Source organism: Podarcis erhardii (genome assembly GCF_964252035.2).
Source record: "Podarcis erhardii genome assembly, chromosome: 3".
In the NCBI taxonomy this organism is placed as follows: domain Eukaryota; kingdom Metazoa; phylum Chordata; class Lepidosauria; order Squamata; family Lacertidae; genus Podarcis; species Podarcis erhardii.
This window is the reverse complement of record NC_138507.1, coordinates 56,630,338-56,657,095: the sequence shown is the minus strand read 5'-3', so window position 1 is coordinate 56,657,095 and position 26,758 is coordinate 56,630,338. Positions and strand designations below refer to the sequence as shown.

Below are 26,758 nucleotides of genomic sequence, written 5' to 3'. Positions count from 1 at the left end.
GAAGGGCCACTGGCCTGATCTAGCAGCTTCTCCTTAGGTTCTTATGAATAAAAATAATGGTTCTAGAGCAGGGGTGGGGAGGCTTTTTTAGCTGAAGGCCTGCATTCCCTTATGGAAAACGTTCTGGAGGCCACATACCATTAAGTGGCAGAGCCAGAAGCAACAGTGGGCAGAGCAGTTAATTTGTGGGTTTTACCTTTGTGCTGTAGGCTAGTTCCTATACACACAGCCCGGTCAATCCTCCATTCAGGCAAGTAAGAAGCATTACCTGAGGGCACACCACAGCCAGGCAAAAACACTCAAGGAGGGTGTGAAGTAGGTCTGGGGAAAGTGGTGTGACCTGGGAAATGTCCTGATGACCCCCATGGAGAGGCTTGGAGGGCCACAATTACTCACTGGGCCTGAGGTTCCCCACTCCCGTTCTAGAATAGCTGCTATTCTGTGTCTTAACAAATCCTCTTTCTTTCACTGCATGCATCAGCCATGAACACAAGTGCAACAGACACAGGCATTCATTCTATTAAACGACAGACAGATTTAGTAACTGACAAGTTACCAAAAATATGTTCTGTTTTTAGCCTTACTAATTTATGGTTCACTTGGCTGAAAGATTTTCATCCTGAATCCCAATCATTCGTCCATGGGTGGGAGGGGAAGGTGCTGTTTATATTAATATCTTTCTGGCATTCTGACAAAGTAATAGGATGATGCTGCATGTTGCAAAAGGATCAATTCATCCTTAAGCCATGCCTGTTTATTCTCCAACCATTTCAGTGTGGTTGGCATTTTACTTGGGATGCTTGGGGAATTACTTATTTGTGAATTCTGATAAGAACTAGCCTGATCTGCACCTCCCAGATTAATGTGCTAATGTGCCCTTTTCAGAATTTTGAGATATAGTTGTCAGCTAAAAGACCATATTGAGAGAAAATATGTTTGTTGCTGTGCACTTTGTAAAAAGATACAATCAAAAATACACATCTACATGTGTATTTATTTATTTATTGTGCCTTTGTAACATAAATAAACCATGCAGGTTAATGTAGAAATGAGTCGTGGTGGATTTATGAATGAACAAAGGCAGAGCTGACAAAGACTTATCTGTCCAACTGTGCACACAACCAACCATTTGTGCTGTTTCTGTGTAGTGATATGCTAAGAGCACGAGACACCATTTGCACTCTATCAACTGAGATAGGACTTTGAGCTCTAGAATGCATATGGCATGGGTCAGTCCCACACAATTGTAGGAAAAAGGCATTGTGTTAATAAGCACACTGCTGCCGCTACATACATGCCCATGCCATAAAATCACCAAAGTACGCCCTTCTATGTACAGTCTAGAGGGTGCATAACACCCTATAAATTAAAATATAACATTTAAAACCAAAGCATAAAAGATATAATATTAACAATGCAACAGACAGACAATTGTCACTTCACATAAATCTGTACATATTGTACAGGGCCTGGGCAAAGAAGTATTTTGCTGGCACCAAATATCCGTCATACTTGAGAGGGAAAGGAATTCCAACAACAATGCGGCACCATGGAAACAGGGCTATACCATGTCTCCCAAATGCTCCCCTGGTGCGTGTTCTTATTGCAGTGTAAAGCTACAGAGCTCAAATGAGTTTCATCTGCAGTCTTTATTTTTATGAATGAATGTAGCTCACTGTTGTCTTTGTATTTTTCTAGGCAAGAAAGTGGAACACAAACCAGCAAGTAAGTTGCTAAACTGCATTAAAAAATAATAATAATGAACAGTTGTCATAGACAGGGCCGGATTTAGGTTTGATGAGGCCCTAAGCTACTGAAGGTAATGGGCCCTTTATATGTCCAGCTGTCCTTTGTCAACAACAAATTGTCACAGTTTTTTGTGTTGAATATATGCTATATGGTAATTTATTGACCTAATAGGTATCTAAAGCCATTTGCACATAACAAAATATGTATTTTATCATAAAATACATATTTTATGTAAGCACTCTATATATATAAATGAGCAAACCAGTGATATGTTAGGGAGCAGGCTAGCAGGTGGGGCCCATTACTTACATCATAGGAGCCTATTCAACACAAAACACTGTTACTATATGTAGGTTTTATTTTATTTATTTGTTTTTTATCTTATAATTTGGAAATGTACATCCAGTGGGTTTTTTTTCTTTTGGGGGGGGGGCAAGAGAGTGGGGCCCTAAGTTATAGCTTGTTTAGCTTATACATACTGGTCATAGATGCCATTGTTCGGTCAATGAAAATGTTCCATATTAGTAACCCTAATCCTGGTTTTGGGAATGCAATATCCATGGTATCTGCCCGCCTTTGAGTGGCCATGATCTCACCTTGCTCCCACTAGCATTTCCCGGCATTCAGGCTCACTGATCAGGGTGTTCAGTGTCTGGATCCTTGGCCAAAGACCCATAAACAATACAGTTGTGGCCATTTTTAGTCCATTTTCTTAGTCCTCTTGTTCTCCCCCTAGCACCATGCTTTGGGTCCAACAACATAATCACTGTGACTTGTGATTACTTGTGGTGTGGGCAGGATATAAAATCAATAAAATAAATACTGCTACTCCTTGCAGATTCCTTGTGTGCTAAGCAATAGTTTTGAACCTCTGCTGCTGCTTTGCCTCATTTCGCCCCTGGTATTATATGCTAGTGCTGTCTCTTCTATCCACTATTAAAATTGCCAAGTAAATCTAAAGCCACTGAGGATGATGGTGAACATACTAGAATTCAGCTGACGTGTGACAAGAGCTGCAATATGTAAAACAGTGGCTTCCTCATATTTTTGACTCTATCCAAACTGCCTTGTCAGTTGGAGTTACGCAGCTGTGCAATGGAGCTGAGTGCACAGTTTGCAGCATGCAGTTCTTACAATCAGCTGGCAAGTGTGTTAGAGAACAAAAGGAGCTCAGTAAGGAATTAAAGAAAGGAATCTGGGGGAAATAGAAAACACCTTCTCCCCAACATATTGACTTTCAGTTTTAGTTTAAAGAGAAGTCAATGTATGTTTTTGAAGTTTATTTGTGCTAATGTCATGCGCCTTAAAACAAGGCACTTGCTTTATGTTTTTTATATAGATGAGCCCCTTCCTTTGAATATTAAAGCAAGAGGTTGTTAGTTTTTTCTTATGCCAAGCCTTCTTTCAAATTCCAGTGGATTTTATTGCCTGTACTCTCCCCACAAAATTGCTCTGGGTTTCCCCCCAGCACTCCAGAGCAGCTTTAAGGAATGTGTTATTTGACATGTGCAGCAGAATCATCATTTTCAATACTGTCTTCATCACAAGCCTGGTAAATCTGGAGCCATACCTGATGATCTGATAACACTGATAGTTTTTACTTGGACTTTGTTATTTTAACTCATGTGCATTCTATGTGACTGTTTTGCAGTTTTGTTTCTCAACTTTTAATTTTCATCCATTGTTATGTGTGCTCTGTTTTATATACTTTATAAAATGAAATAATAAAAAAATAGGGGCATCCTGGGGCAGAGTGGTCTGCAATCTGCAGGATACAAAAAGCCCTTTTTCCTCTGGCCTGCTCCAGAAAAGGAACCAGAACTATGCTGTCCTGGTGCTGGAATAGAGATTTTGCCTCCCGTCAATAACATTTCCTGGTTTCCACAGCACAATAATAGACAAAGAGCTTTTTGGTGCTTTCAGAAAACCCATGCAACACTTTTCAAAAATTCAATCCTAAATATGAAATGACGCTGTCCACCTCCCTGGTGTTCCTCTTCTCTCAGGGCTACAAGGGTCTTTCTGCCACTGTATCATGCATTGGAGCTGACAAATCGATCTATTTTTTATCCTTCTCTTAAGGCAGCTCAAATAACTCCCCTCCTCTTTCTGTTTGAAAATCTTACCATGGCAGAATCTGAATCGCTGCATTTTTTAAAATGATATCGAAAACACTAGAATTGCAAATACATTTGAGTGATAATTTGAAAGCAAACCTGTATTTGAAAGCAAATATGTAGGAAAAATCTATTTGCTATTAACACATGTGTTTTCAAACCATTCTTGTATGATATTATGGCCTTGCCATATAAACATGCTCTCTCTATAGTAGCAGCTGATGGTTGCTTGGACTTAAGCAGCATTATCTATCTTCCACTGGTCCTTATTAACTAGATTCATTCTGATAAAAAAGTACTTCTATGCCATTCCTAATTGGCAATCCATTATGATTCCTCAGAACCAATTCACTTTAAATCTCCCTTGAGTAATGTGACCCTTATCTTATGAAGTTTAATTATCACACAAATGGAAGCCCAGTTGCTTCCATTATACAATTCCTTGTTCTCTAGATCATAACCATGGTTGGGGGTCCACTGTTTATGCATTACAGTTCTTGGGGCTTTGGAGTTTAAAGGAAAATTAACAAGTTTATTTTACCCTATTAAGGTGATTAACAGAAGTATTTGAAGTCTGTACTCCCATTAAGATAGAAAGATGGGCTCCATTTACAGAAATAAGCTTTCGCTAATTATGAAGTAGTTGCCTTTTTTCTTTTAGTAAACTGTTTCTGGAATGTACATCTGGATTATAGAAGTTATGCTGTGTTTCCCTCCCCCGCCTTCTGTAATGTAACCTCCTCTGTTATTCCACTGACTTTGGGTAGGAGTAGTGTAGGGATACATAAATTTATATTTGAAAATATTTTAGCATTTCTTAATGTTCGTATTTGTGTTTTTCTACAGTACAATATTGTCTTTTTGGTGCCTGAATGGGTCCTATCTAGTTTCAGAGGAAGTAGAATAGAAAGAAGCCCCCTTCTTGCATGAGTCTTAAGATTGCCATGTCTTGCCTGGTGCTGGGCTCATCCCTAGACATCAACACATTGGGATGGACAGTCTGCATAGGGAAGTTCTATACATGAGCATAGCAATACATGCTCATTTGGGGATGGGACATGCAGTTATCCTGTGATGCCCTCTTCATGACACATGACAGGGGTTATTTGACAAACTGGCTCCTTGTTTATTTTATGCTGCTTCTGTCTTGTAGAACAAGAAAGCCTTAAGCATGAAAAAGAAGTTCCTCAAGTAAAACCAGGTATGTATAAGCACGGAGGGATTTCCAGTCCATGTTAGGTCTCAGCTGCGAATAAAACATTTTAAATGTGTTGTAAAGTGCAATGTGCAAATGTGACACTAGATGGTGACAGTGAGCTATGCCAAATTGAATGTATTTTTCAAAACTTTTTTTAAAAAAAGCATTTCCACAGTGCTTTTTATATATGTGTGTAGATTCCATCTCAGTTTCATTCCTGCTCATTTGTAACTCCTGTTAATCTATTACTTAAAAAAAAGTGGAGACATTTTTATTTAAATGTGTATTTTATCCCAAATTATGCATCACTAAATGTATTTTATCCTTACATGCATTGGCACAGATTCAACTTAACAGTTGTTTAGTGGGAGCCAGAACAATGAGTGCTGCTAGTGCAATGGGACTTATTCCCCCTCTTCTTACCCTACACACAGTGTGTGTCCCCATCAGTTCAAGGGGGGGAGGCCGACTCACAGTACAGTGCATGGGGGGAGGATAGGGGTAGATTATTCCATCTGGCGGGTAAATATGCTTGTGCTGGTGGAATGATCAACAGTGAAATATTCCCATAATCTTTCTAGTGTGAAATCTGAAGGATAATTATGTCCCATTAGTCTGGGAGGTGTGAATTAAATTGGTTTGCTTGAAATGCAAACCAAACAAAATTCTCCTCCACGCCTAATGTATAGTCTATTTTCAGTTCCTATCCATTCCAAATAGTGCCATTTGATACACAGAAACAAACAAGAAAATTGTAATAGTTGCACAGTCACTTGGCAAAGCAGGAAGGAGAGCTGACTAATCCAGCAGACTAATATGTCCTTGGGCACCTGGCATTATTCCTGTTCAACATAAATGTATGCCAAAAAAACAAACAAACAAGCAAACAGCTTCTTCTGCTTTCCCATCTCTAATCAAATCAGTAATGACCTCCATAGAGAATGTTTACCAGTTACCTAAGACTGTTTGGTGATCATTCTATATTCAAACTCTTTTTAAACTCTTTTTACCATATATCTTAAAAACGATTGATACATAATTAAACAATGAAACAAGGGAGGGGAACAAGGGAAAGAATACTAAACCCAACAGAAATTGGTTAGGAGATCAAAAGAAAAAACTCTTCTGATGAAAGTCAGACAGGAGTGAGCAAAACAAGTATTTCCAAAAGGATTAGCAGATTTTCACCAGGTAGAGCGGTGTCATGTTGAATACAAAGCATTTGGCTTGATTAGTCTTTTGGAAAGACAGTGCTGATGGGAAAGGTTCCCAGCAATTCTATACATCATCTGTTGTCAGACAAGAAGTTCTCAGAACAGCCAAAGAAACAATGTTTCAAAGCCTAGAGGATATGAGCACAAACACAGTCAAAACTTTGAGTAACACCCTGGAAAGATTGTCAGATTATTTGAAAAGATCTGTATCATCCACCCAGTAATTCTGAATATTCTGATATATACTTCATACCAATTTTTGGACACCTTTACAAAGTCTCACCACATATGAAAGTACGGTCCATGAATTCAACATTCCCTCTTACACATTTGACTCATATCATTACACGTGGTATATACGATACCAAAAATGCTAATTGTATTTGACCTATGCAAAATATTAAGAGTATTCTCCTGAAACAGGACACATTCCAGTTTCGTTAGAAACAAGCTCCCACCTAAAATACATCCAGACTGCTTTGATAGCCCCCCCCCCATGCTATTCCTTTCTGTTAGATTTGGGAGTTGGGGTGATGGAAAGATAATGGGTCCATTTGTAGGGCCTTAACATGATCAGAAACCTTCATTGGCCCTTTAAACTTTAAGTGTTAGAGCTTAAAGGATATACGTGGCTGCTAGAGGAAGCCCAGCTAGTTACAGCCCTACTCTGGTCAGTTAGTTGTAGCAGGATGGGTTAACCCCACTGAGTGACAAAAGATGCGTCTGGTTAGATCCAGAGAATACTGAGCAGAACTCTATTTGCACAGCAGTCCTTTTCTGGCTGCTTCCCCTGCACACATACACAAAGCATGCTCTGGAGGGTTCAAGAGATGCTCTGGAATGTTGTATAGGTGGACTCCAATGGGACAGAAAAATCAGGTGAATTACGCAGGGATCTGAGCAACCGCAAATATTCAGTGATTGTTTCCATCATAAATATAATGTGTGGTATCCATCTAAACAATTCCACTAGCACAATGAGTTTTAACTTCCCAACCCTCTCCTCTCCTCACAAGCTCGCTCCTGCCGCCACCACCACCACCACCCAAAAAACCAGCTAAACGTCCTTTTGCCCAGCTAAAAGTCCTTTTGCTATTGGAAATGTTTAGTTTGATATTTTAATTATTATTTAAACAATAATAATAATAAATAATAATTAAAATATCACACTAAAATTATGCTTCTAAAGGGCACCGCCGCATTCTAATATGTATGTCAAGAATATACACAGTGCGGTATGTTCAAACCAAGGCCTGTACTTCAGCATTAGCTCTCTCACTTCATTCTGTTCTCATATGCTTCTTTCTTCTTTTTCTTTCCAGCCAAGCCTAAAGAAACTAAAAGTATGTGCCATAGTACATTTATAACAATAGAAACAATAGAAAACTAACTTTGCATGCATAGTAACAGAGCTATTCTCTGCTTTTCTTCATTCAGTCCTCTGAAATAGTTGTGCTAATTATGCTACTGCTGAGACCTGCAGGTATTGGGTGGTTTACAAATATAATAATAATAATAATAATAATAATAATAATAATAATGTGCAGAAGATTCTGATCTAGCAGAGGGACTCCACAGGTGAAATGGGGGGGGGGGGAGGAAGCAATTTCACTGATTACCTCCCTCCCCCTGCAGCCCCCACATCTGTTCCAGATACTGGGGTTACTATTCAGAACAGTGTGGAGAGTGACACTAGGAGCTGCAAAAGGAAAGGGAACTTGGCAAAAACACCTCTCCCTACCCTCATTTCTCTGGCAAGAACATCTTGATATTTTTAGGACCCACCTTATTTCTGTAACATTGGGTTGCTTAAAACTGGTTTTAATATTGTGTAATACTAAAATTGTGTTTTAATATTAACATTGCGTTGTTGTAACCCACCCTGGAAGCATAGTGTAAAGGGTGGGTTAGCAGCAGCAGTAGTAGTAGTAGTAGTAATAATAATAATAATAATAATAATAATAATAATAATAATAATAATTGCAGAGCTTAACTTAGCAAATGCTACTAGCAGTAAAAAGAATGCAGAATCCAACCTCCCGAGTTTATGGCACATCCTATGCATTTCTGCTCAGAAGGAAGGCTCACTGAGTTCTGCTTCTGAGCAGGCAGGCATAGAATTGTGTTGTAAATGCAATTTGCATGCAGAAGAATATTTTGCACTTTTTGCACTTATAAGGAGGTGTTTTATACATATGCGTTTTTAAAAATGAAGAGATCTCGAGTTAAAGCCCCACTTGCCCATGAAGAACACTAACCTTGGGCAACTGACCACTTCACAGCCCAACCTCCCTCACAGATTTGACGTGAGGGTAAAATGAGAAATTTCCCATCTCCTTGGAGGAAGGGTGAGATTTAAATGCAATAACACGGCCTACAGCATAGGATTAGATTTAGAACTCCTGATTCAATTCCCATCGATGAAAGTCCATGAAATATGTATAATGATTCACTGCTTTGCGGAAAGCAATATTAAGTAAAATAGGAAGAACTGGCCACACTGCAATCTAAATGTAATTAAACAGGGTTTTGGATAGATTACGTGATAGAATATGAGCTGCTGCTGCTGCTGTTCTTGGTAGATATACCTTTTTATGATTTATGCAGACTGCCCAGTGGGTTAGAAACAGTGTGTATCCATTAGAGAATTACTGTGGTCAGATAGCACTTTGCTGCAAAATAAAAAACAGAAAACAGAATGACTGGTGAAAATTTTCTGGCAAAGCCTTGCTGTGCTATTCCCAATGGAGCCAGCAGATGGCAGCGATCCTTATGAATGTTTGTTTTAAAGACTTTAGCAGAATTTGGTGTCTAGAATGCATTGCCACAAAATGCATACTTTGTTCTGCCTTATCCTAGGAAACACACAGAGAGTGTGTTCATGTAGTTTTAGTTTACTGATATGACAACCAACATTTTTTACTGGCTCAATCTAACTAAAGATTTGCTGAGCATCTCACTGGGAAGTGAAAGGGTGAAACGTCAGAAATATTTATACAACCAAATCTATCAATGCAGTGACTATTTCACATCTCTTGGTATAACAACAGACTGTTGTAGCGCAGGATTTCAAAATATATCAAGTTAATTAACTATGGATTTATATCCTCTTTGTAATCTTTGTGCTAGATCATGCAAATATATTTGCACTTAAAGGAAACCCTAAATTATCTACACATAGATAATAATAGCAATCAAGGAAATTAATTAACACTGTATTTTTTAAAAAATAATTACTAATTCATCCTATTTCCATTTATCTTTAATTAATTGCCTGTGGCACGAGTTGATAATTTTGCAACATCAGAAGCTTTATTCACATTAAAATAATTGTTAATGCATGCTGATTGCTTTAAAAGAAGTTCTGTTGTGACTTGATGCCTAAAATAGGAGACAATGTTTTTCTAATGAAACAGTGATTATCTCATTATCATAGAAATGCCATTATTGATGCCAAGATTATTTTGGAAGAAGTATTTGAACAAGGTAGTGCTGGGTTTTGTTTCTTTCCAGTGATCTCAAAGGTAATAGAGATGGAAGGTCCACAATGAAACCAGAATATGTACCAAAGCAGAAACAATGCCTCATTATATCATGGGAGAATAACGTCTGACTTAAGTGTTTTGAGTCTGAAAAGGATTGTGATGGTCCATTATTAAAGATTTGCATTTCCCAAATTACATAGACTTGAATCCAAACATGTGCTTGTGCATGGTAGCGACACCCCACAGGGTTTTAGTGCTTACCTTTAAAATGTGATGTTTTTATGCATGGACCCAGGAAAGTCGTGTGCCCAGTGTTAAATTAATAGCCCATGCACATGTTAACAAAAGTGTCATCATATCCAATTATCAAGATCTTCCGCTTATTTCCTTCCTCTTTTTCTAATTTTTTATTCTTATTTCCATATACTCATGCATACCTTCCTCGAAGAACCATCAGCTGAAATCACAGTAGCAGGTAAACATCATTCCCCCCCCTTAGATATTGAGCAATAAGAACAGGTTCACCATTTGACTTAACGGAGCCTAGCATTTCTAGATCTTTAGCTCATAAAAACTGCCATATCCACTGAGCTCCATGAAAACTGATTAGACTTGCCTTATCAAAGGATTTGCCTGAAACTGTCAGTTTATTATATTCATTCACTGTTGCTGCAACTGTAACTCGAGACTTATTGGGAGCAAGTCCTATTGAAATCAGTGGGATTTGCGTCTGCATAGGATTGGGCACGCCAGGTCCTTAGGAGTTTGATCTAGGTTGGTCTGATTAGTGGCAGCCCAGCTTGAAGTTTAGCAGATGGTTTGTGCTGTAGAAGACACTCAACCAATCTGTATTAAAGTGAGCCAGATCAGGTTGGGGGGGCAGGAGGGGATGAACCAAGGCAGAGTGCCAGATAGTTGCTGCTGTTCTCAGCAGGGAATGGCAAAAGTGCCTGCAGCACTGCACCTTTGTTAATTTCAATCTGCCTCCTTGTGTGAAGACACAGATGATTGACTCTGTCCTCAGAAGCCTGAAAAAGAGCATATGTGTATTCCAGAAGGTTTTGAGATATGGCTCAATGGAAGTCCATAGAGCGGCATAGAATGGTGCAAATATAGTAACTAGGCCACTGCTGGTCACATTCGCTCTTGCTACTGCTGATGGAGCGACATAGCAGACATGTCCTTCAGGTGCTTTTAAAACTAAAGTGTGCAAATATTCAAGGCTACTAAGGTTTAATCATTATGCCTTGGAAATCTCCCCAGCCAAGAAAAAAGAGACGCCTTTGAAGGAAAAAGAAGGTAAGGGCTCGATTTCTTTAAACGGACATTATATTGCAGATGTGCAAATTCCTCCCCCCATCCCGAAAAAAGAATCAACAATGTGCATTGCGTATTTTGATTTTCAGCTTCTTATACTGTACTTTATTTCTCACTTCTTGGTCTACACAGGGAAAAAAGAGGAGAAGGCACATTTTAAAGAAAAAAAGGTCACAGGTAATACAAAGAGCTACATATAAAACCTTGTAAGCCTTAAATCAGGGGTTTTATATTTCATGGGATTTTCTTTACAGTGACAGGAAGAACAGCAAAATTCTAGAGTATTATATTCAGCTAAAATAATAAGAGTGTGCTTAGCTTTCCTACAAAGCAATTAAATCAAACTCCTGCAGAACTCACCCAACAGAGATGGCTAACGCACATGTTTCTATGCCTGTATACTCAAAAGAATTATCTGGCCTGCACATCACATTGTTATATGCCATCCACCCTCCATCATCGGGATATATCAGGAACATTGGACACAATTATTTATTTTTCCTGCATGGAGAACAGCTCTCTGTAGAAAGAAGTGTGAAGCATGAGTATCGGTCGTATGGCAGCCCAGAAGTGATGAGCTGATTTACATTCCATGTTGAAGAAAATATCTCTCTGTACATCTTTTATATATAGTGGAAATATGTACTGGGCCAACCTGTGGCAGCTACACAAAAACACACACAAATAAACCTTACATATCAACCAATGCTTCGAGAAATGAATCTGTGCCATCTCCACACACCGAATTCAGACCAACCCAACTTTTGGCACACTTTGTTGTGATGTTCCAAAACGTAAGCTATCCGGAATGAGACACAATAGTGTGGCTCTTTATCACTAAGTGGGTAGGCCCTGTCAACAGGACTTTCTTTGAGCATACATTATAGAAACTTCTTAATCATTGGGGGGAATAGGCTATAATGCTGTATAAAGAGCTTCTGTAAAAGCTCCATTTAAATTCTGCTTTCTGCTAATTACCCAAGGAGTGCAACACCTCAGAAATGCTACAAGATTCTAGTGAGGAAGCAACTTTGGAGGTGCTCCTGGGAGCTTTGTCAAATGCACTCCCCATAATTTTTTTACTAGAACAGAAAGCGATGTGTGTGATATTTAATAGTAGATTCCTTATAAGTATTTTCAAATGACAGCTAGGGAAATATAACATTGGATGCATCCCTTAATTTATTTCTTTTTAAAAGGCGAGAAATAATGTTCTTAATTTTCAGTTCTCAGCCAATTGAAACATTTTCTGCTCTTAAGTAATAATCTCTAAATGATTCTCTAACCCAAAAATGATAGCTCCAAGAGACCAGGATGTGCTTTTTCTTCCCCATAATTCTGCACATTGTAACCATGATTGCATATGTCCAGATTGTAGAAGAATTGCAGATGACCTCCTTTGTTAAGTGTGGATGTTCACAAGATGGTACAATGTCAGATATTAATAGTAGCATTTATGAAACTTACAACTTCTAGAGTAGCTCAGAGACTTCACAGTTACCCTTCATCTCCCTGAAGCTTTAAGATTTCTACTGCCATTAACTAAACAGTAGCATTACAAAGCTCCCTCTCAACAGTCCTTTTTCTCTGTGTTGTCGGGGTGGGGGTGAACAAACATATTCCGATTCTGTGTAATTTGTAGGCATTTTTTTTATGCATTGTTTTACTTGTATGATGTTAGCCGCTCTGAGCCCGGCTTTGTGTGGGATATAAATAAATTTATTATTATTATTTGTACCAATGTCTCTAAACTAGGGCTGAGCCCAGGTTTCATGTTAATCTTCATGCCAAAATCTGTATTTTAACTAGATCAAATCTTTTGCCAAACAAGCGATCAATAAATTAAGATACATCCCACAATTAATACAAACAAATTAAAATTAAAGCTGGACAAGTGGCAATCTTCAGGTTAAAATTGAAGGCTGTTACCAACTGTTTCCACTGATATTATAAGCACCTGTGAGGGGGCTGGGAACCTTCATCATGCTTGTTCTTATACAAGGAGAAAATGAGTCAGACTGAACCCTGACCAAAGGCCTGGCGGAACAGCTCCATCTTTCAGGCCCTGCGTAAAGATGTCAAATCCCACAGTCTCTTGTGAGAGAGTGTTCCACGAGGCCGAGGCCACGGCCATGAAGGCACTGGCTCTGGTCGAAGCCAATCTGATTTCTCTGGGGCCCAAAATCTATATAGGATCATGCTGCTTAGATAGCTTCTTATGAAGTATCCGATTAGAACCTCTTATCCTGCAGCACATTGCCAAAAGAATGTCCCTTTCCTTATTTTTTTGTGTTTTGGTTTTAATTGAGCATTTTGTTTAAATGCCCAATTCCAGTGATTTCTAAGAAATTAAAATTTGTTTAACAGGGCACCAAAATGTGATATTAGCATCAGAAATATTATTGCTGTTGTTGTTTTAACCTGCACAATGCGTGTGACTTAAGGGGGTAATATGCAACTGTTGTTGTTGTTGTTGTTGTTGTTGTTGTTGTTGTTGTTGTTGTTGTTGTTATAACCCACCCATCTGGCTGGGTTTCCCCAGGCACTCTGGGTGTCTTACAACATATATAAAACATAGTAGGTTTAATGAGGAACTTTAATGCCTAAATTGACCTTGGGAATGTAAACGAATTGGATCTTTCTGTTTTGCTTAACAGTCCCAGCAGTAAAGGAAACCCACTACCATCACAATGTGACAACAGGTAATCAACAGTTTTTTGCTCTAAGTTTCCAAAGTCACCCAGTTCTCTAATGGCGACATGTGTACTGCTCAAGCTGAATATTAGTAAGGATGAACATATAAACATTAGCCAACCCAGAGAAAATAGGCCTTCTTAAATCCAATTAAAATGAATGGGTTTTGTCTATTAATGGGCATAATATGCCATAATTGAATGTTACTTTTGAATTCAATGGAACTTACCAACAACTTTCTCTCAGTTTGAGCCAAGGATCATACACGATGATTTCCCATGTTTGTTTTCAGTGTTTCTTACTTTGGCAAGCTGGTCACCTGTACTATCATGTGTGTTGGCGAGGATAACTCTATCACTCCCCTACTTTACCAGATTTTTTTGCTCATATAAGATTTCCCATGTTACTTGACAGCACTGTACTGGTGGTCTTTGTTCCTGCACATGATCCCACTGGATTATAATCTTTGCTAATCAGCCTTATTCACTTGAAATTATTGACCACATATGTCAATTGAAGTAGTTGGAGATAAACAGATTTCTTATATCCCTGCTGGATTTTAGTGAGCAAAACAGATTAATACAGAAAGTGTGTCCTCTTTCCCCTTTTGTCCACCCTACAAAAACACATGAGAAAAAGAAGGAAATCCTCAGTGATGCTGTTTACAATACAAATCCACCTAACTGCACATTTCTTTTCCCAAAGTATAGAGGGATAGATTATGAGTTGGTGCAATTCACACACATCCAGGATTCTCCCATAGCATTCTGTGAGGAATGAAATGTTCATGTGGTTTATAAAACATAGACTGGTTTTGAAGAGATGTAGTCACTAGTTGTTTGGCTGACCTGGGAGCTACAACCAGAGCAGGTGGAACCCAATAAAATAAAAAATGAAGTGCATGTTTATGAATGTATACTTTGAGTTTGGATTGCCAATCTGCCAGCCCCATAATTACTCCCAAGTGCGGTACATGCCCAGGATCCCACCACTCACAACAATGGCTCTCTTCATTTTTCAGTGGCAGAAGCCAACTGTTTGCCCTACATAACAACCTATGTGCCATTTTACTTGCCTAATGCATGTTTAGATCATATTAAAGGTGTTTTCTTAAATTACTATTACGAATCAGTTGCAGTCTGAGTGCAGATCGCATAAATTGGAGCTTTACATTTGCTCTTTATTCTAATAAGTAAAGTTGCACCACAGGGAAAGATGAATGAATTAGGTAGCAAGTAGGAAGACAAGTGAAGCTGTGTCTCTTGCTGGAGCTTATTGTTTTTTCAAACACGTTTACCCTTTGCACCCACCGTGGTAGATAACAGTAGGGTTTCTTAGATGTTTGCCTGGGCAAAGCAACATTCTCCAATCACATTATCAAAGAAGTTGTTCAAGGGCATATTGTCATCATCACTGCCTGACAACCATAGGCGCCGACTCCATGGGGCTTGAGGGGGCCCGAGCCCCCTCAAAAATTCGTTTGGGGGGGCTCCGCCCCCCCAATAATCTCCAGCGCCCCTCCAGCAGAGCGCCATCGCCGCCCCTCCCCCAGCCCAAAATGCACAGGGAGGCGCGGGCTGCATGCCTCCTGCCCTCCCTCCCGAGCAAAAGCTCCACCCAATTTCCTTTGGAGCTGATTAATAGGCGCAGCACGCTCTCCCCTATTCGCTCACGAGGAGGCGGCGCCACTTTATTTGCATATTCATGAGCTTATTTATTATTCATGAGCTTTCCCGGGCCCCCCCAATATTTTTTATAAGTCCGCGTCCCTGCTGACAACTTCATATATTCATCTGAGTTAAGTTCATCAAAACCTGTATTAATAAGCAAAGAGGGTGGCTGTTATGTTGTTCAATTGTCTTTCAAGTTCTCTCTGTCTCTCTGACATACAACTTTCTTTCCTTTGCAGACAAGATTTCAAAAGCTGCAAGAGCAAGTAAGTTCTGCTTAGGGTTAACAACACTGCAAACTTCTTTGATTCTCAGGTGACATATAGTACATGTCAGTATTGTACAAAACACAACTTGGGTTATCAAAAAATATTGTTATTTATTCTGTCAGGGACTGAGAAAGAATGAGTCATTTGCCCTTGAAAACTTCATAGGCCTATCGGGAAATGTAATACATTTTTAACCCTAAAATATAAATGTACTACTCCTGATGCTGCTATTCTGTTATGGGATTTGAACAAGAAGTCAATTTTCATAAGAGCGAAGGGTTTTGTTTTGTTGCCACTTGCACATGAGAAATAATGGGAAATTCTAGACACTGTGGTTTCCATGTGGACCACACCAGACAGTCAATCAGGCTTTCCAATAAGATAAAGGTACAGACCCCTGGGCAGTTAAGTGCAATCAGATTCGACTATGGGGTGCAGCACTCATCTCCGCTTTCAGGCCAAGGGAGCCAACATTTGTCCTCAGACAGCTTTTCTGGATCATGTGGTCAGCATGACTAAACGGTTTCTGGTGCATGGAACACTGCAGTTGCTTCGACAGAATTCCTGAATTTTGCTGCTAAGGTTGGTGGCAGTTTGCAGGTAGCTAAAACAGAAAATGTAAGCCCACAGAAACAAATGCACACCCCTACCAAATGAAAGATGCAGGTAATTGAATGTTACAGTGACTGAATTGCCTTAAAGACATGAGTCTTCATCCCCATTATCCTGCAATATATTTTGGGTTTTTTCTTATAATTTGGCATACTAAATCCCTTATGCTAGTAGGCTAGAAAACTACAAATTTTCAACCCACTTTGATACCAGTGCTTAGGTTCAGGGCAATGCAAATGTAAGACTTACAAACTGTAAGAAGAGACCTGACAGATGACAGCTTAATGATGCAATTCACAGGCCAGTGATGGCATTTTCATTCTTTTAAATGGATGGGGATTATTGTCACAGAGAGGGGTATCTGTGTGTATCTTCTTGCACTTTGCAAACCAGTATTGAATATAATCCTCTACTGGCTCTAAGACTAATTAGTTAACTTTGCATGTTGAAGAAATGATTAGACCTGGTTTTGTTTTTATTATGTTCTTATCTACCCAAAACATAGGTGATCTGTTCAATACCCAACCTATGGCAGAGTAAAATGGAGGACAATAACACTCTTTAAAAACTGGGCACGTATAAACACTGCACAACAGGAATCATATTTTCAATTCCAAATAGGGGTTGAGATTAACGTTAGATTAAGGTCCTGTGCAATTATCTGAGGATATCTCTGTGTGGAGGGTGTGACAATCTCGTTTCCTTTTTGGACTCCGGCAAAATTTTATTGTAGGCCAGAATGGTAGTTATTGTTTCCTGATCATCTAAAAAAGGTACATCTTCCACGTTGTAGAAACCCTTTAAATATTGCCCACTGGCCTACTTGATTACAAATATGGCAGCCCCTTTACAATTAGTGAAGCCGGGGAGGGAGGTGCCTGCCTCTTGCTGTGTGTGTGTTCCTCATGTAAAGAACAGCCTCCCCCCCCCCAAAAAAAACCCTCCCTCCATCATAACCCCCACAAAAGAGCCTAATGCTGTTTGCCTTTCATCAGAAGAACACAGAGAGAGCCTTATATAACCACACTCTGGTTAACCTCAGTTGTTGGCAGGGGAGGGGGGAGACTTCTGCAGCATTAGGCATCCATCCATGAACCCAAGCTAGGCAAAATACCTCCCAGCATAAAGTCATACGATACTGTGCTTCAATTACAAGCCATCAGTTTCTATTATAGATGCGTGTGGTTTTTCGAGGGTTTCTTTTAGTGCACATTCCAGACCGAAAAGAGGATAATGGGGTTTCCTCAAAAACGAGTGGTTTTCCCCAACCCACTACCTAATAGGTTACATTTAGTATTTCTAGGGACTGCCATTTTTAAAAGGTGGGTGAATTGTCTTGGAACATTTTTGACCTTTCATTTTGTTATATGTAAGGTAGAACTTGCTCATCATATCCTCCAGCATCTTGAAATATGCCAACAGTGGCCTAGAGGTTGAGGGTTTTTTTTCCTGCTTTAGTGCCAGTGAACAATAAAGACTAGGGTGGCTGTAGAAGTATATGTGGATCTAAAGAAAATAAATAAATAAATAAATAAATAAATAAATAAATAAATAAATGTAGCATCTAAACCAGCCTTCCCAACTGGCTCCCCTCCTGATGTTTTGGACCTCCATCTTCCTTTAAAAAAAAAAAAATCTGGTAAGAAATAAAGAATAGAATAAAATAACAAAACAAAAGGAAAAGTTGTGTGAAAAAGGGGGGGTTCACAGCTGTTACCACATAAAGTACATTCTCAAGGGATAATATTACACAATGAATTAGATGTTGAAACAAAAACTGACCTGATATAAAGAGAATACAAAACAAATGTTATGATTAGCAAATAAAACCATGTTTCATTGAGACCTGCCATCCCCATAATTAACCTGTCATGGTTGCCAAATGAAGACAAAATCAATAGGTTTAGCTGCACCCCAAGATACCCTTAATTTATGAGTCAGTTTTTTTCAGAAATAAGGATAAAACATTAATTTATTAAACAAAATGTGTAAAGAAAAGTCAAGGACTCCTTCTAGCCCTGTAATATGGTCAAAGGAGCAGCATACGTTTTAGGGACCATATATTGGTTAGCACGTAGAACTAGACTAAGGTTCAAATCCCCACTCAACTCGTGATACCAGTTTACGCAGTTGCGGCTTCCCTTAAAAAATCCTGGAAGTTGTAGTTTGTTAAGAGTGCTGAGAGTGGTTAGGGCTTAGCACCTTTTGACTTCTTGCCTGTATTTTGCTCTTATTGTCACCTTTGCTTGTCATATCTTCATCATCCATGATCTGCTTCTTGACTACCAGTCCTGACTTCAGGGTTTGTTTGCTTGCCAGTGATGGAGGCAGAGTTTCTGTTCCTCTTCTTTCTCAGGGGCTCCCACCTCTTGGACAGCTCAGTTTCTTTTGGTTAAACCCCCTCCCTTGTTCCTGGTCAACTTATTTCTTCTGCAGTGGTATCCTTCACACACCATTTGAAGAGTTCAAAGAAGGGATAATAGCTGGTGAACACACTCCCAATACCCAGACTGAGTACTTTGTAGCCTAGGCAGAGGCCCAGGGAGGTTTTCTGCCCTGTCATCACTATAGATTTACTGAAATTGTTTGATTTCATTAGAAAATGACTTGACCCAAATAAAGGGTCAGTAATCAGGGGTGCAGGGCGGGGAGGAAAGGGAGGACATTTACCTTTGTGCAATAATAAATCCTTGTGCTAATGAAATATTTGCCTTAGCACTATGTTGAATTTTCCATCCATAATGTTGATCCTGTCTTCAATTAACGTGTCAATACAAATGAATAATTATTTTGTTTTTTCACATTGTCTCTTAAGAAAAACCTGTCTGCATCGCCATTTCTGCCAAACTACTTTGCTTTAATTAAAAATGTCTGCTGGGTGACCTGCTTCTGACACACATAACTCATTACATATTTTGCTCATGGTGGAATTGCCCAGGGATGCCTCTAATTAGCCAAAATAACAGTTTTTTATATTCAAATCAAGATTCATGGCTTGATTTTATTTTTTTACAGTCTTTAAACAACTTTGAAGACCAGCTTTCAAACTTTAAACAACTTTGAAGACCAGCATCAATAGTTTATGGCGTTTTCATAACAGAGCAGGGATTTAACTGGTTAAGTGAAGGTACAGGGCAGCTTCTTATGGTATGTTTTATGCTCAAGTACAGATGCCTCATTCTTACCTGGCTTCCTTTTGTGTGTAGGGAAAAGTGGCAATTATTCATCGGTGTGTCGTCAATAATTAGCCGAGTGAGAATGTATGCATATGTGTCTTTAGGGAGGTTCATGTGACCCTCCACAAACACTGAAATAACACAAGGGGCATTGTGGGGCTGCAAAGGCTAGCCTCACCAGAGGCTCACTCACATAAAGGTTCCCCTTTGTATGGAGAATCTTTTCTTGGGTGTATGTGCCCAAGTTCAAAATGTATCATGCAAGAAACAAATGCATGGCACAAGGATTTAAGAAAAGAAGAAAGCTTTCTTGGAAAACTTGACTGGTTGTGTTGATACACAGGACCTGGATAGCTCAGTTGGTTAGAGCATGGTGCTGATAATGCCAAGGTTTCAGGTTCAATCCCTGTATAGGCCAGCTACATTTTCCTACATTGCAGGGGTCCCTTCCTTTTTTTTTTTTTTATAAATATTTATTAAAGTTTTTAAATATAAATGCACAAATAATAAACAGTCTTACTTCTATCACAGACATAATTTCATCACTTCTTTGGGCTCCCTCACGTCTCCCGCTCCCATTTACATCGTTAAAAGTTTTTTCCAAACAAATTATCAACTTGTTTACAATCTCATGTCCACTCATTCAAATATAATCTAGCACTTCTTCCAAAAAATTTTATATTTTCTTTAGTCTCACTTATCATCAAATTTCAAATCTAATTTAGTGGTGGCCAGTTTTTTATAATCTAGCATCCTTCTTAGCATTCAACCAAATTACAATGTTTTTGTAGATACTTCTTGAATTTCTCCCAGTCTTCCTCCATCTTCTCTTCTCCCAGGTCACGGATTCTGCCAGTCATCTCGGCCAGTTGCATATAGTCCATCAGTTGCATCTGCCACTCTTCCAGTGTGGGTAGATCTTGAGTTTTCCAGTTTTTTGCGATGAGTATCCTTGCTGCCGTTGTTGCATACATAAAATGCAGGGGTCCCTTCCAATTCTATAATTCTATGATAAACAAGAGCAGATGAGAAAGGACATGTATAATACATGGTAACTGAACAGGATACACAGACACATACAGCTAAGGGCTTACACTTTTAGCTGCAGGAACCAGGGTCACTGGTATACTCCATTTAGCTTTGTTGCTTCAGAAGATGATGGAAAGTCCAAATAATTATTATGCAAAAACATATATTTGCATATATATATTTGATAAGGAAGAGTTCCTCGTAAATACATAGTTTTGGGGTTGTGCCGGTCACATACTGCCTTCCTTCTAGAGGCCTGATTTTTTCAGACTCTTAGCCCAATCCTGTCATCTGAATCTAGAATTGGGAACTGACTGTAAGACTCAGGAGAAGGTTAGCCACCCTGCTGCAGTGTCTGTGTAATAATAATAATAATAATAATAATAATAATAATAATAATAATCCTTTATTGTCACTACATCACCTGTGTGCAGTGTATGGTCAGCACTTTGAGCCATACCTGGAAGCAAACTAGTAATCAATGCAAATGGTCAAGAACTATATTTCTATTGCAATATCTGAATTCTATCTCCCAAATAGTGCTGATTTTATATTTTCCCCCTTTTCCATCATTGACCTAGAAACACAGAGATTATTTTAAGTTTCTTTTTACTAAAGAACCTTGTATTTACTACTTTTTTATAGAGGGACACGCTGATCAAAGTGCAACAAAGAAAGATAAATGTGAGTTTGTAACTGGAATGTTTTCTTACTGTATCTTATTTCTATTAATAAAATGAGAATGGTGTATGTGAGGTTCAATTTCAGTTTGATTTGAAAGATCATGTCATTTCTAGGTCATAATATTGGATTTGTTGTGTAGAGGTAAACAAGCATGGGGGAGATGAGATTGCAGGGGGGAGCGGTTAGCATTCACCTTGGTGTGATGGCACCAGGTCTAACTATGTTGAAGAAAGTCAATCCTGACAATATTATAGATTTATATGGGAGCTATCTGAGTATACTATATATCAAGTGTGGGGAACCTGTGGCCCTCCAGATGTTGTTGATCCCCAGCCTGCATGGCGAATGGTCAGGAATGATGGGAGTTAGAGTCAAACAACAGTATAGAAGTAAAGTAGGAATGTCAACCTACACTTTGGTAAACTTTGCGTTTCCTCAAATTACAGTGGTACCTCAGGTTAAGTACTTAATTTGTTCCGGAGGTCCATTCTTAACCTGAAACTGTTCCTAACCTGAAGCACCACTTTAGCTAATGGGGCCTCCTGCTGCCTCCGCGCTGCCAGAGCACGATTTCTGTTCTCATCCTGAAGCAAAGTTCTTAACCTGAAGCCCTATTTCTGGGTTAGCAGAGTCTGTAACCTGAAGCGTATGTAACCTGAAGCGTATGTAACCCGAGGTACCACTGTAATGCCATTTTAATGCAATAGTGACCAAAATCAAATGTTAATGACCATTCTTTTTCTTTTCTTTTCCTTACCAGCTGCTGTCCGCTACTATCAGTGTGTCTTTGTAAATGGATACAATGGGCATAAATCCCAACACCCTGTTACTCCAGCTCCAGACTACAAAGGGAAGGCCGGACAGCCAAAGACTTCTGGGCCAAAGACCAAGGCACCAAAACAATAAGAGTCACGCAACCTGCGACATTATGACAATTTTGCACTTTGTGCCCTCTACAGAGGGCCACGTGAAATCCATTGGCACCTGTGATCATAGAAATGTGATCCAATAGGTCACATGCACTTGGAAAGGTTGTCTGCTCATCTCCAGAGGAGCAGAGGCAAAAAGAGGGGAGATGTAACAGCATTTTAGAGAATCTCCAAGTACTCCTTTCCTGAAGGGAAGCATGGTGCTGAAATAGTACTTGACAAAAAGTAAAGTTGTTTGTGTGTGTGTGTGTGTGTGTGTGTGTGTGTAGGTGTTTCCGTCTTGTGTTTTTCAAGTCTTGTTGGAACAAAAAGCATCTTCCAAGTATCAATTTACAACAAATGTCCCACTCAAAAATACTTAGGCATAGGAAGAAAAATTTGTGACAATATTCTCAATCTATGCTTGTGTTCATTTAAATGGATCAATGCCAAAGTTATTTGCTGAATCATAACTCGGTTTCAGGAGCTTTTCTTTTGTCCTTAAAGAATACACTGTATAACAATCTGATGATCTCTTTGGAGGCATGCAAAGAAAACCTGCCATATATTTGCTTCTATGTATCCGTAAAGATAAATTCAATTATTTCCCAGTTTTCTTTTAAAAAATCAAGGATATGCCGGGCTAGCAGAAATGAACTAAATGAAAGATAAAGGGTTTAGGGGTTTTTAGACATGGACTTGGTGTTTTAATTTTTTTCATATGCATTATCCCCAAACTATTCCAAATCATATTCAATATTAGCATACAATGTATAAATGGGAAAAACCAGTTAACTATTTGGCCCTGGAGAGATACAGTGGGAAACTATGCTACTATTATTGAAGCAAATTATGTACTCAGCTATATATGTCTTATTTTGTGCTGTACTGTCCCAATTAGACAAAGTAAGATTATGCTCAGTTTTGCTGCATTTCCACAAACACTACACTCTTAATTACTTTTAGTTTGGAGACTTGAAATGAGCATCTAACTCCTAATCTATCTTCATTTTATGTTTTGAGACTGATTTCTTAGCATCAAAATGAAATGCACAATACTGTATTGGTCTAGATGAGGATGTCGGAATATCATTATTCCAATTGTCAGTCACAGTAAGTCTGTAAATAATAATGTGTCCTTGCAAACAAGTTGTTCCATATAGTTGTGTTTTGTCTATGTTGTTTTACACTTGTAGTTATAATGTCAAACCTCATGAATGTTTGTAGGATACTTCTTTAGACAAATCTACTTAACACATGTAAACTTTATTGTGTATACTATGTTTCCAGAAGGAAGATAACATTACCAAAGAACTGGCATTTATTTTTATAGGAAGGTACAATTCTTCAGATTAACTGTGCCTTAAAAGACTTGACCAGTTCACGACAATGTTTGGACATCTCTTTTTTTCACCTCTAGGTCAAGCTAGAAGTGACTGGAATTCATAACAGTCCAATTACTGCCACTAGTGGAAGGGAGGAAGTCCACTATGTGTTGGACTGGTACCTGGTAATGCAATCCTATGGATGGCTTCTCAAAAGTAAGTCCCACTGAGTTGAGCGGGGCTTACTTCCAGGACACTGGGTATAAGACAGAAGCCTAAATCAAAAGAGACCTAAGTAATTTAACTACATGGTAAATTGTCCAGTGGGAAGAATAGCTCATCGGAAGTACAGACTTGCAGGACTGCTTCCTTTGCTATAGACTTTTCCATGGATAAGTAAAATGAGTAAGGATAACAACTTTAACCAACGAAGTTGTTTTGGAAAACAACAACTCTAGTGCCTTTTCAGTGTATCTACAAAAGGCATTTCTGATATCTCTCAATGCAACTGTATCTATAGATACAAAAGTGACTGACCTTTTTGATATCATGTCACGCTTGGTGAAATTATTCATACTTTATACCTCATAAGAAACATCAAGACTTTTAACAGTGCCTGATCAAGATGTGAAATTGCGGAGCTGGTGTCAGATTAATTTGTCACCAGACCACCTAGATCAGGAATGAACTATGCTAAACAATGAGTGCAGAGGTTTCAGACCCCAAATGCAGGATCTGGCCTCTTGTAGATGGATGGCATCTACCTCCAACCTTATGACACACAGAAACCTTAAGGTTCTGTCATTTTTTTTTCTTAGCTTTGTCTATTGTGTAGTATAGATGAATTGGCTTTCCAAAGACCTGCCAGTTTAGCTTTCTTTAAGCCAAAGAATTAGGACAAGTTTTCCTGAGGATTTAATTTGTTGCTCATTATTGCGAGTTTCAGTTAAAACTTTTTTTAGCTTTTTAATTTGGGCTTTTTGAAGATTTCACCTTCTCAGTGTTATTTAACTGTAGAAAGTACTATAGCGCATTTGAGAACCGATTTCCTTCTTTTTTTTCCTTCCAATACCAGAAGGGCTTAGACCAGGAAATAAATAGCTAGCTTTAATCACAATGTCAAAATGGTATGAATCAGACCTTGGCCCTTGATCTCAGAAATATTAATTGCTTTGCTTTGCAGATGAGTTGAATGTTGCTTCATAAAGCCAATTAATCTGAAACCTTGATATACCATTACTTGAATTGCATGTTTTATCCAGAGAAACTTAACTTTGAAAGATGGGTATATTTGTTGCTAGGGATTTTGCAAAACAAAATGCATGTGTCCTAGTGGCTGTGGTACATTCTTATCAGTGTGAGAATTTGGGGGGGGGGCACCTAAAAGTAGCTTTGTTTATGTATAGCTCTAAACAAATTTCCTGTCCATGCTCATATTGTTATCACCAAGAATTAAATATAATGAGTCTCTTTCTACATGGGTCATGTTCAATGTGTGCATTGTTACAATTTCACTCAACATCTTTAGCCAAAATCCTTAAAAAAAAAACCATGCTTTTGTGTGAGAGCAAAGACTACAAGAGATGTTGTCTAAGAACTATTCTTACCAGAGACCTGGTGTTAAAAGACAAAATCTTCATCGCAAAAATATAGATCCCAGTGTTTTAAGATAAATATGTTATGGTTAAATTTCTGACAGGAGATAGGGATTAGAAGCATAAAGCTTTGTTAGACATCTTGTATGGCATCCCTAGGTGGGTTCAGGAAGGAGTAGCAGACATCACATATCAGGTCCTGCTAGCTAACAATGACTAGGATAGAAGCGGGTGGCAGATATGTTTTCCTTACCTTTTCACTATGCCATGTGCTGGTGTACCTGAGGGATTCAAAAGATGTAGCCCTTTGGGGAGTGCATGGGGAGACTGGATCCGGCAGATCCAAAGCTGCCCCCATCCTTGAAAAACCCTGTTTTGTGGCCCATCACCTGAAGCCTGGCAGTATTTTTGCCCTACTAGCACAGAGGAAGCAAAGTGTCGTTCTAACCCTACTGTAGCTATTAACATCAATAGATTAGGACTGCACTCTAAGAACTTCAAGAAAAGGAAAGAAAGGTCAGGGGAGGAACACATAAAATTAAAATAGAGCTATTGGTAACAGGAAAAAAAATTCTGTTACGTTGATAAGTAAACATTTGAATATGGCCTAAGACTGGTTTTCCACAACTTCCACTGTGTATGAGGTGCCACATGGATCTCCCAGTTGCCCAAGTAGCAGCACTACATGAATCACTCTGGGAATAGCTCAAGCATAAACAAAGAGAAATACTGTGGTGGGAATTGGTAGATTTAGAGGCACTTGTGTGTAAATAAGAAGAGTATAAATATGGCCAGGAAGCTATGTGAAAAGGACACAAGATCTGAGAATTATTACACAGTGAACAGAAGCGGACATGTTTTACAAATGGGAGGGGAACAGAGTCATAAGATGAAAGCATAAAAAGTGGCTGTAAGAGGGGGGAAACGGGGACAAATCACCATTTTGAAGTTGGGAGAGGAATGCTGAGAAAATTTGAGAGAAGATGCACAGGGAAAGTGAAGGGCATGCAGACACTGAGTATAAGCTGGATGAGAAAGTGAAATGTTTGGTCTTGAATTTTGAGAAACAATGACACACTATCAGGGTTTGATAGTGCTGTTGTGTAGCTCCCACAATGGGTTTATGCTATGTTCCTTAGCACTTAGTGTTAAATCACTATTGGTTAGTGGTTTCCACCAGCCCTCTGTACGTCCTGTAGGTCATCACTCCATACCCATTCTCTCCAGAGGTTTTCCACACAGAACTTGTGTGAGCAGAACTTTCTGCTGAGGCAAAACCACAACTAGATTCCAGGCTTTCTCCAGATGTCAGGACATCAAGCCTATCATGCCTATTTCATTCTCTTGGAAATTCTGATTAATTTCATAATAAGGGAATTTAAACAGACAATGGGGCATTATTATTTAGCCCTAGTAGGCACTCAGTGGTTGATTTCAGGTGCCTGAATTAGAAACAGTCTCCCGCACACACAAAAGAACATTTCAGCCCTGCCCACCACACCCCCAATTCATTTCACTATTGTATATCTGTGGGCTGCAAGAAATAGGCTCTTGTTGTGATGAAGGTTGCATCCAAAAGGCTCTTCAAAAGAAAAATTAACCAAGGACAGGAAACGTTTTGTTTTGTTTTGTGTGTTTGAATGCATTCTCCGTCTGGATAGTTATTTGGTACACACCTTGGCATACTACTAAAATGTTTCTGTTCCAGGAGTATGC

The 26,758-nt window shown here is 39.0% G+C and overlaps 1 protein-coding gene across 11 annotated transcripts in view; it reads left to right on the top strand.

Annotated features, from left to right (window-relative positions):
• TRDN (triadin) overlaps window positions 1-26,517 on the top strand; it is a 184,928-nt gene extending 158,411 nt beyond the window's left edge. For all 11 annotated transcript variants that reach the window (XM_081856168.1, XM_081856167.1, XM_081856172.1 and 8 more), the window contains 10 exons: window positions 1,699-1,725; window positions 5,020-5,067; window positions 7,601-7,621; window positions 10,212-10,238; window positions 11,027-11,062; window positions 11,213-11,257; window positions 13,738-13,782; window positions 15,684-15,710; window positions 21,176-21,214; window positions 21,975-26,517. In XM_081856168.1, the coding sequence (XP_081712294.1) occupies window positions 1,699-1,725; window positions 5,020-5,067; window positions 7,601-7,621; window positions 10,212-10,238; window positions 11,027-11,062; window positions 11,213-11,257; window positions 13,738-13,782; window positions 15,684-15,710; window positions 21,176-21,214; window positions 21,975-22,120 (461 nt within the window). In that variant the 3' untranslated portion in view covers window positions 22,121-26,517. The remainder of the gene's footprint in view (window positions 1-1,698; window positions 1,726-5,019; window positions 5,068-7,600; window positions 7,622-10,211; window positions 10,239-11,026; window positions 11,063-11,212; window positions 11,258-13,737; window positions 13,783-15,683; window positions 15,711-21,175; window positions 21,215-21,974) is intronic.
• Window positions 26,518-26,758: the final 241 nt, after the last annotated feature.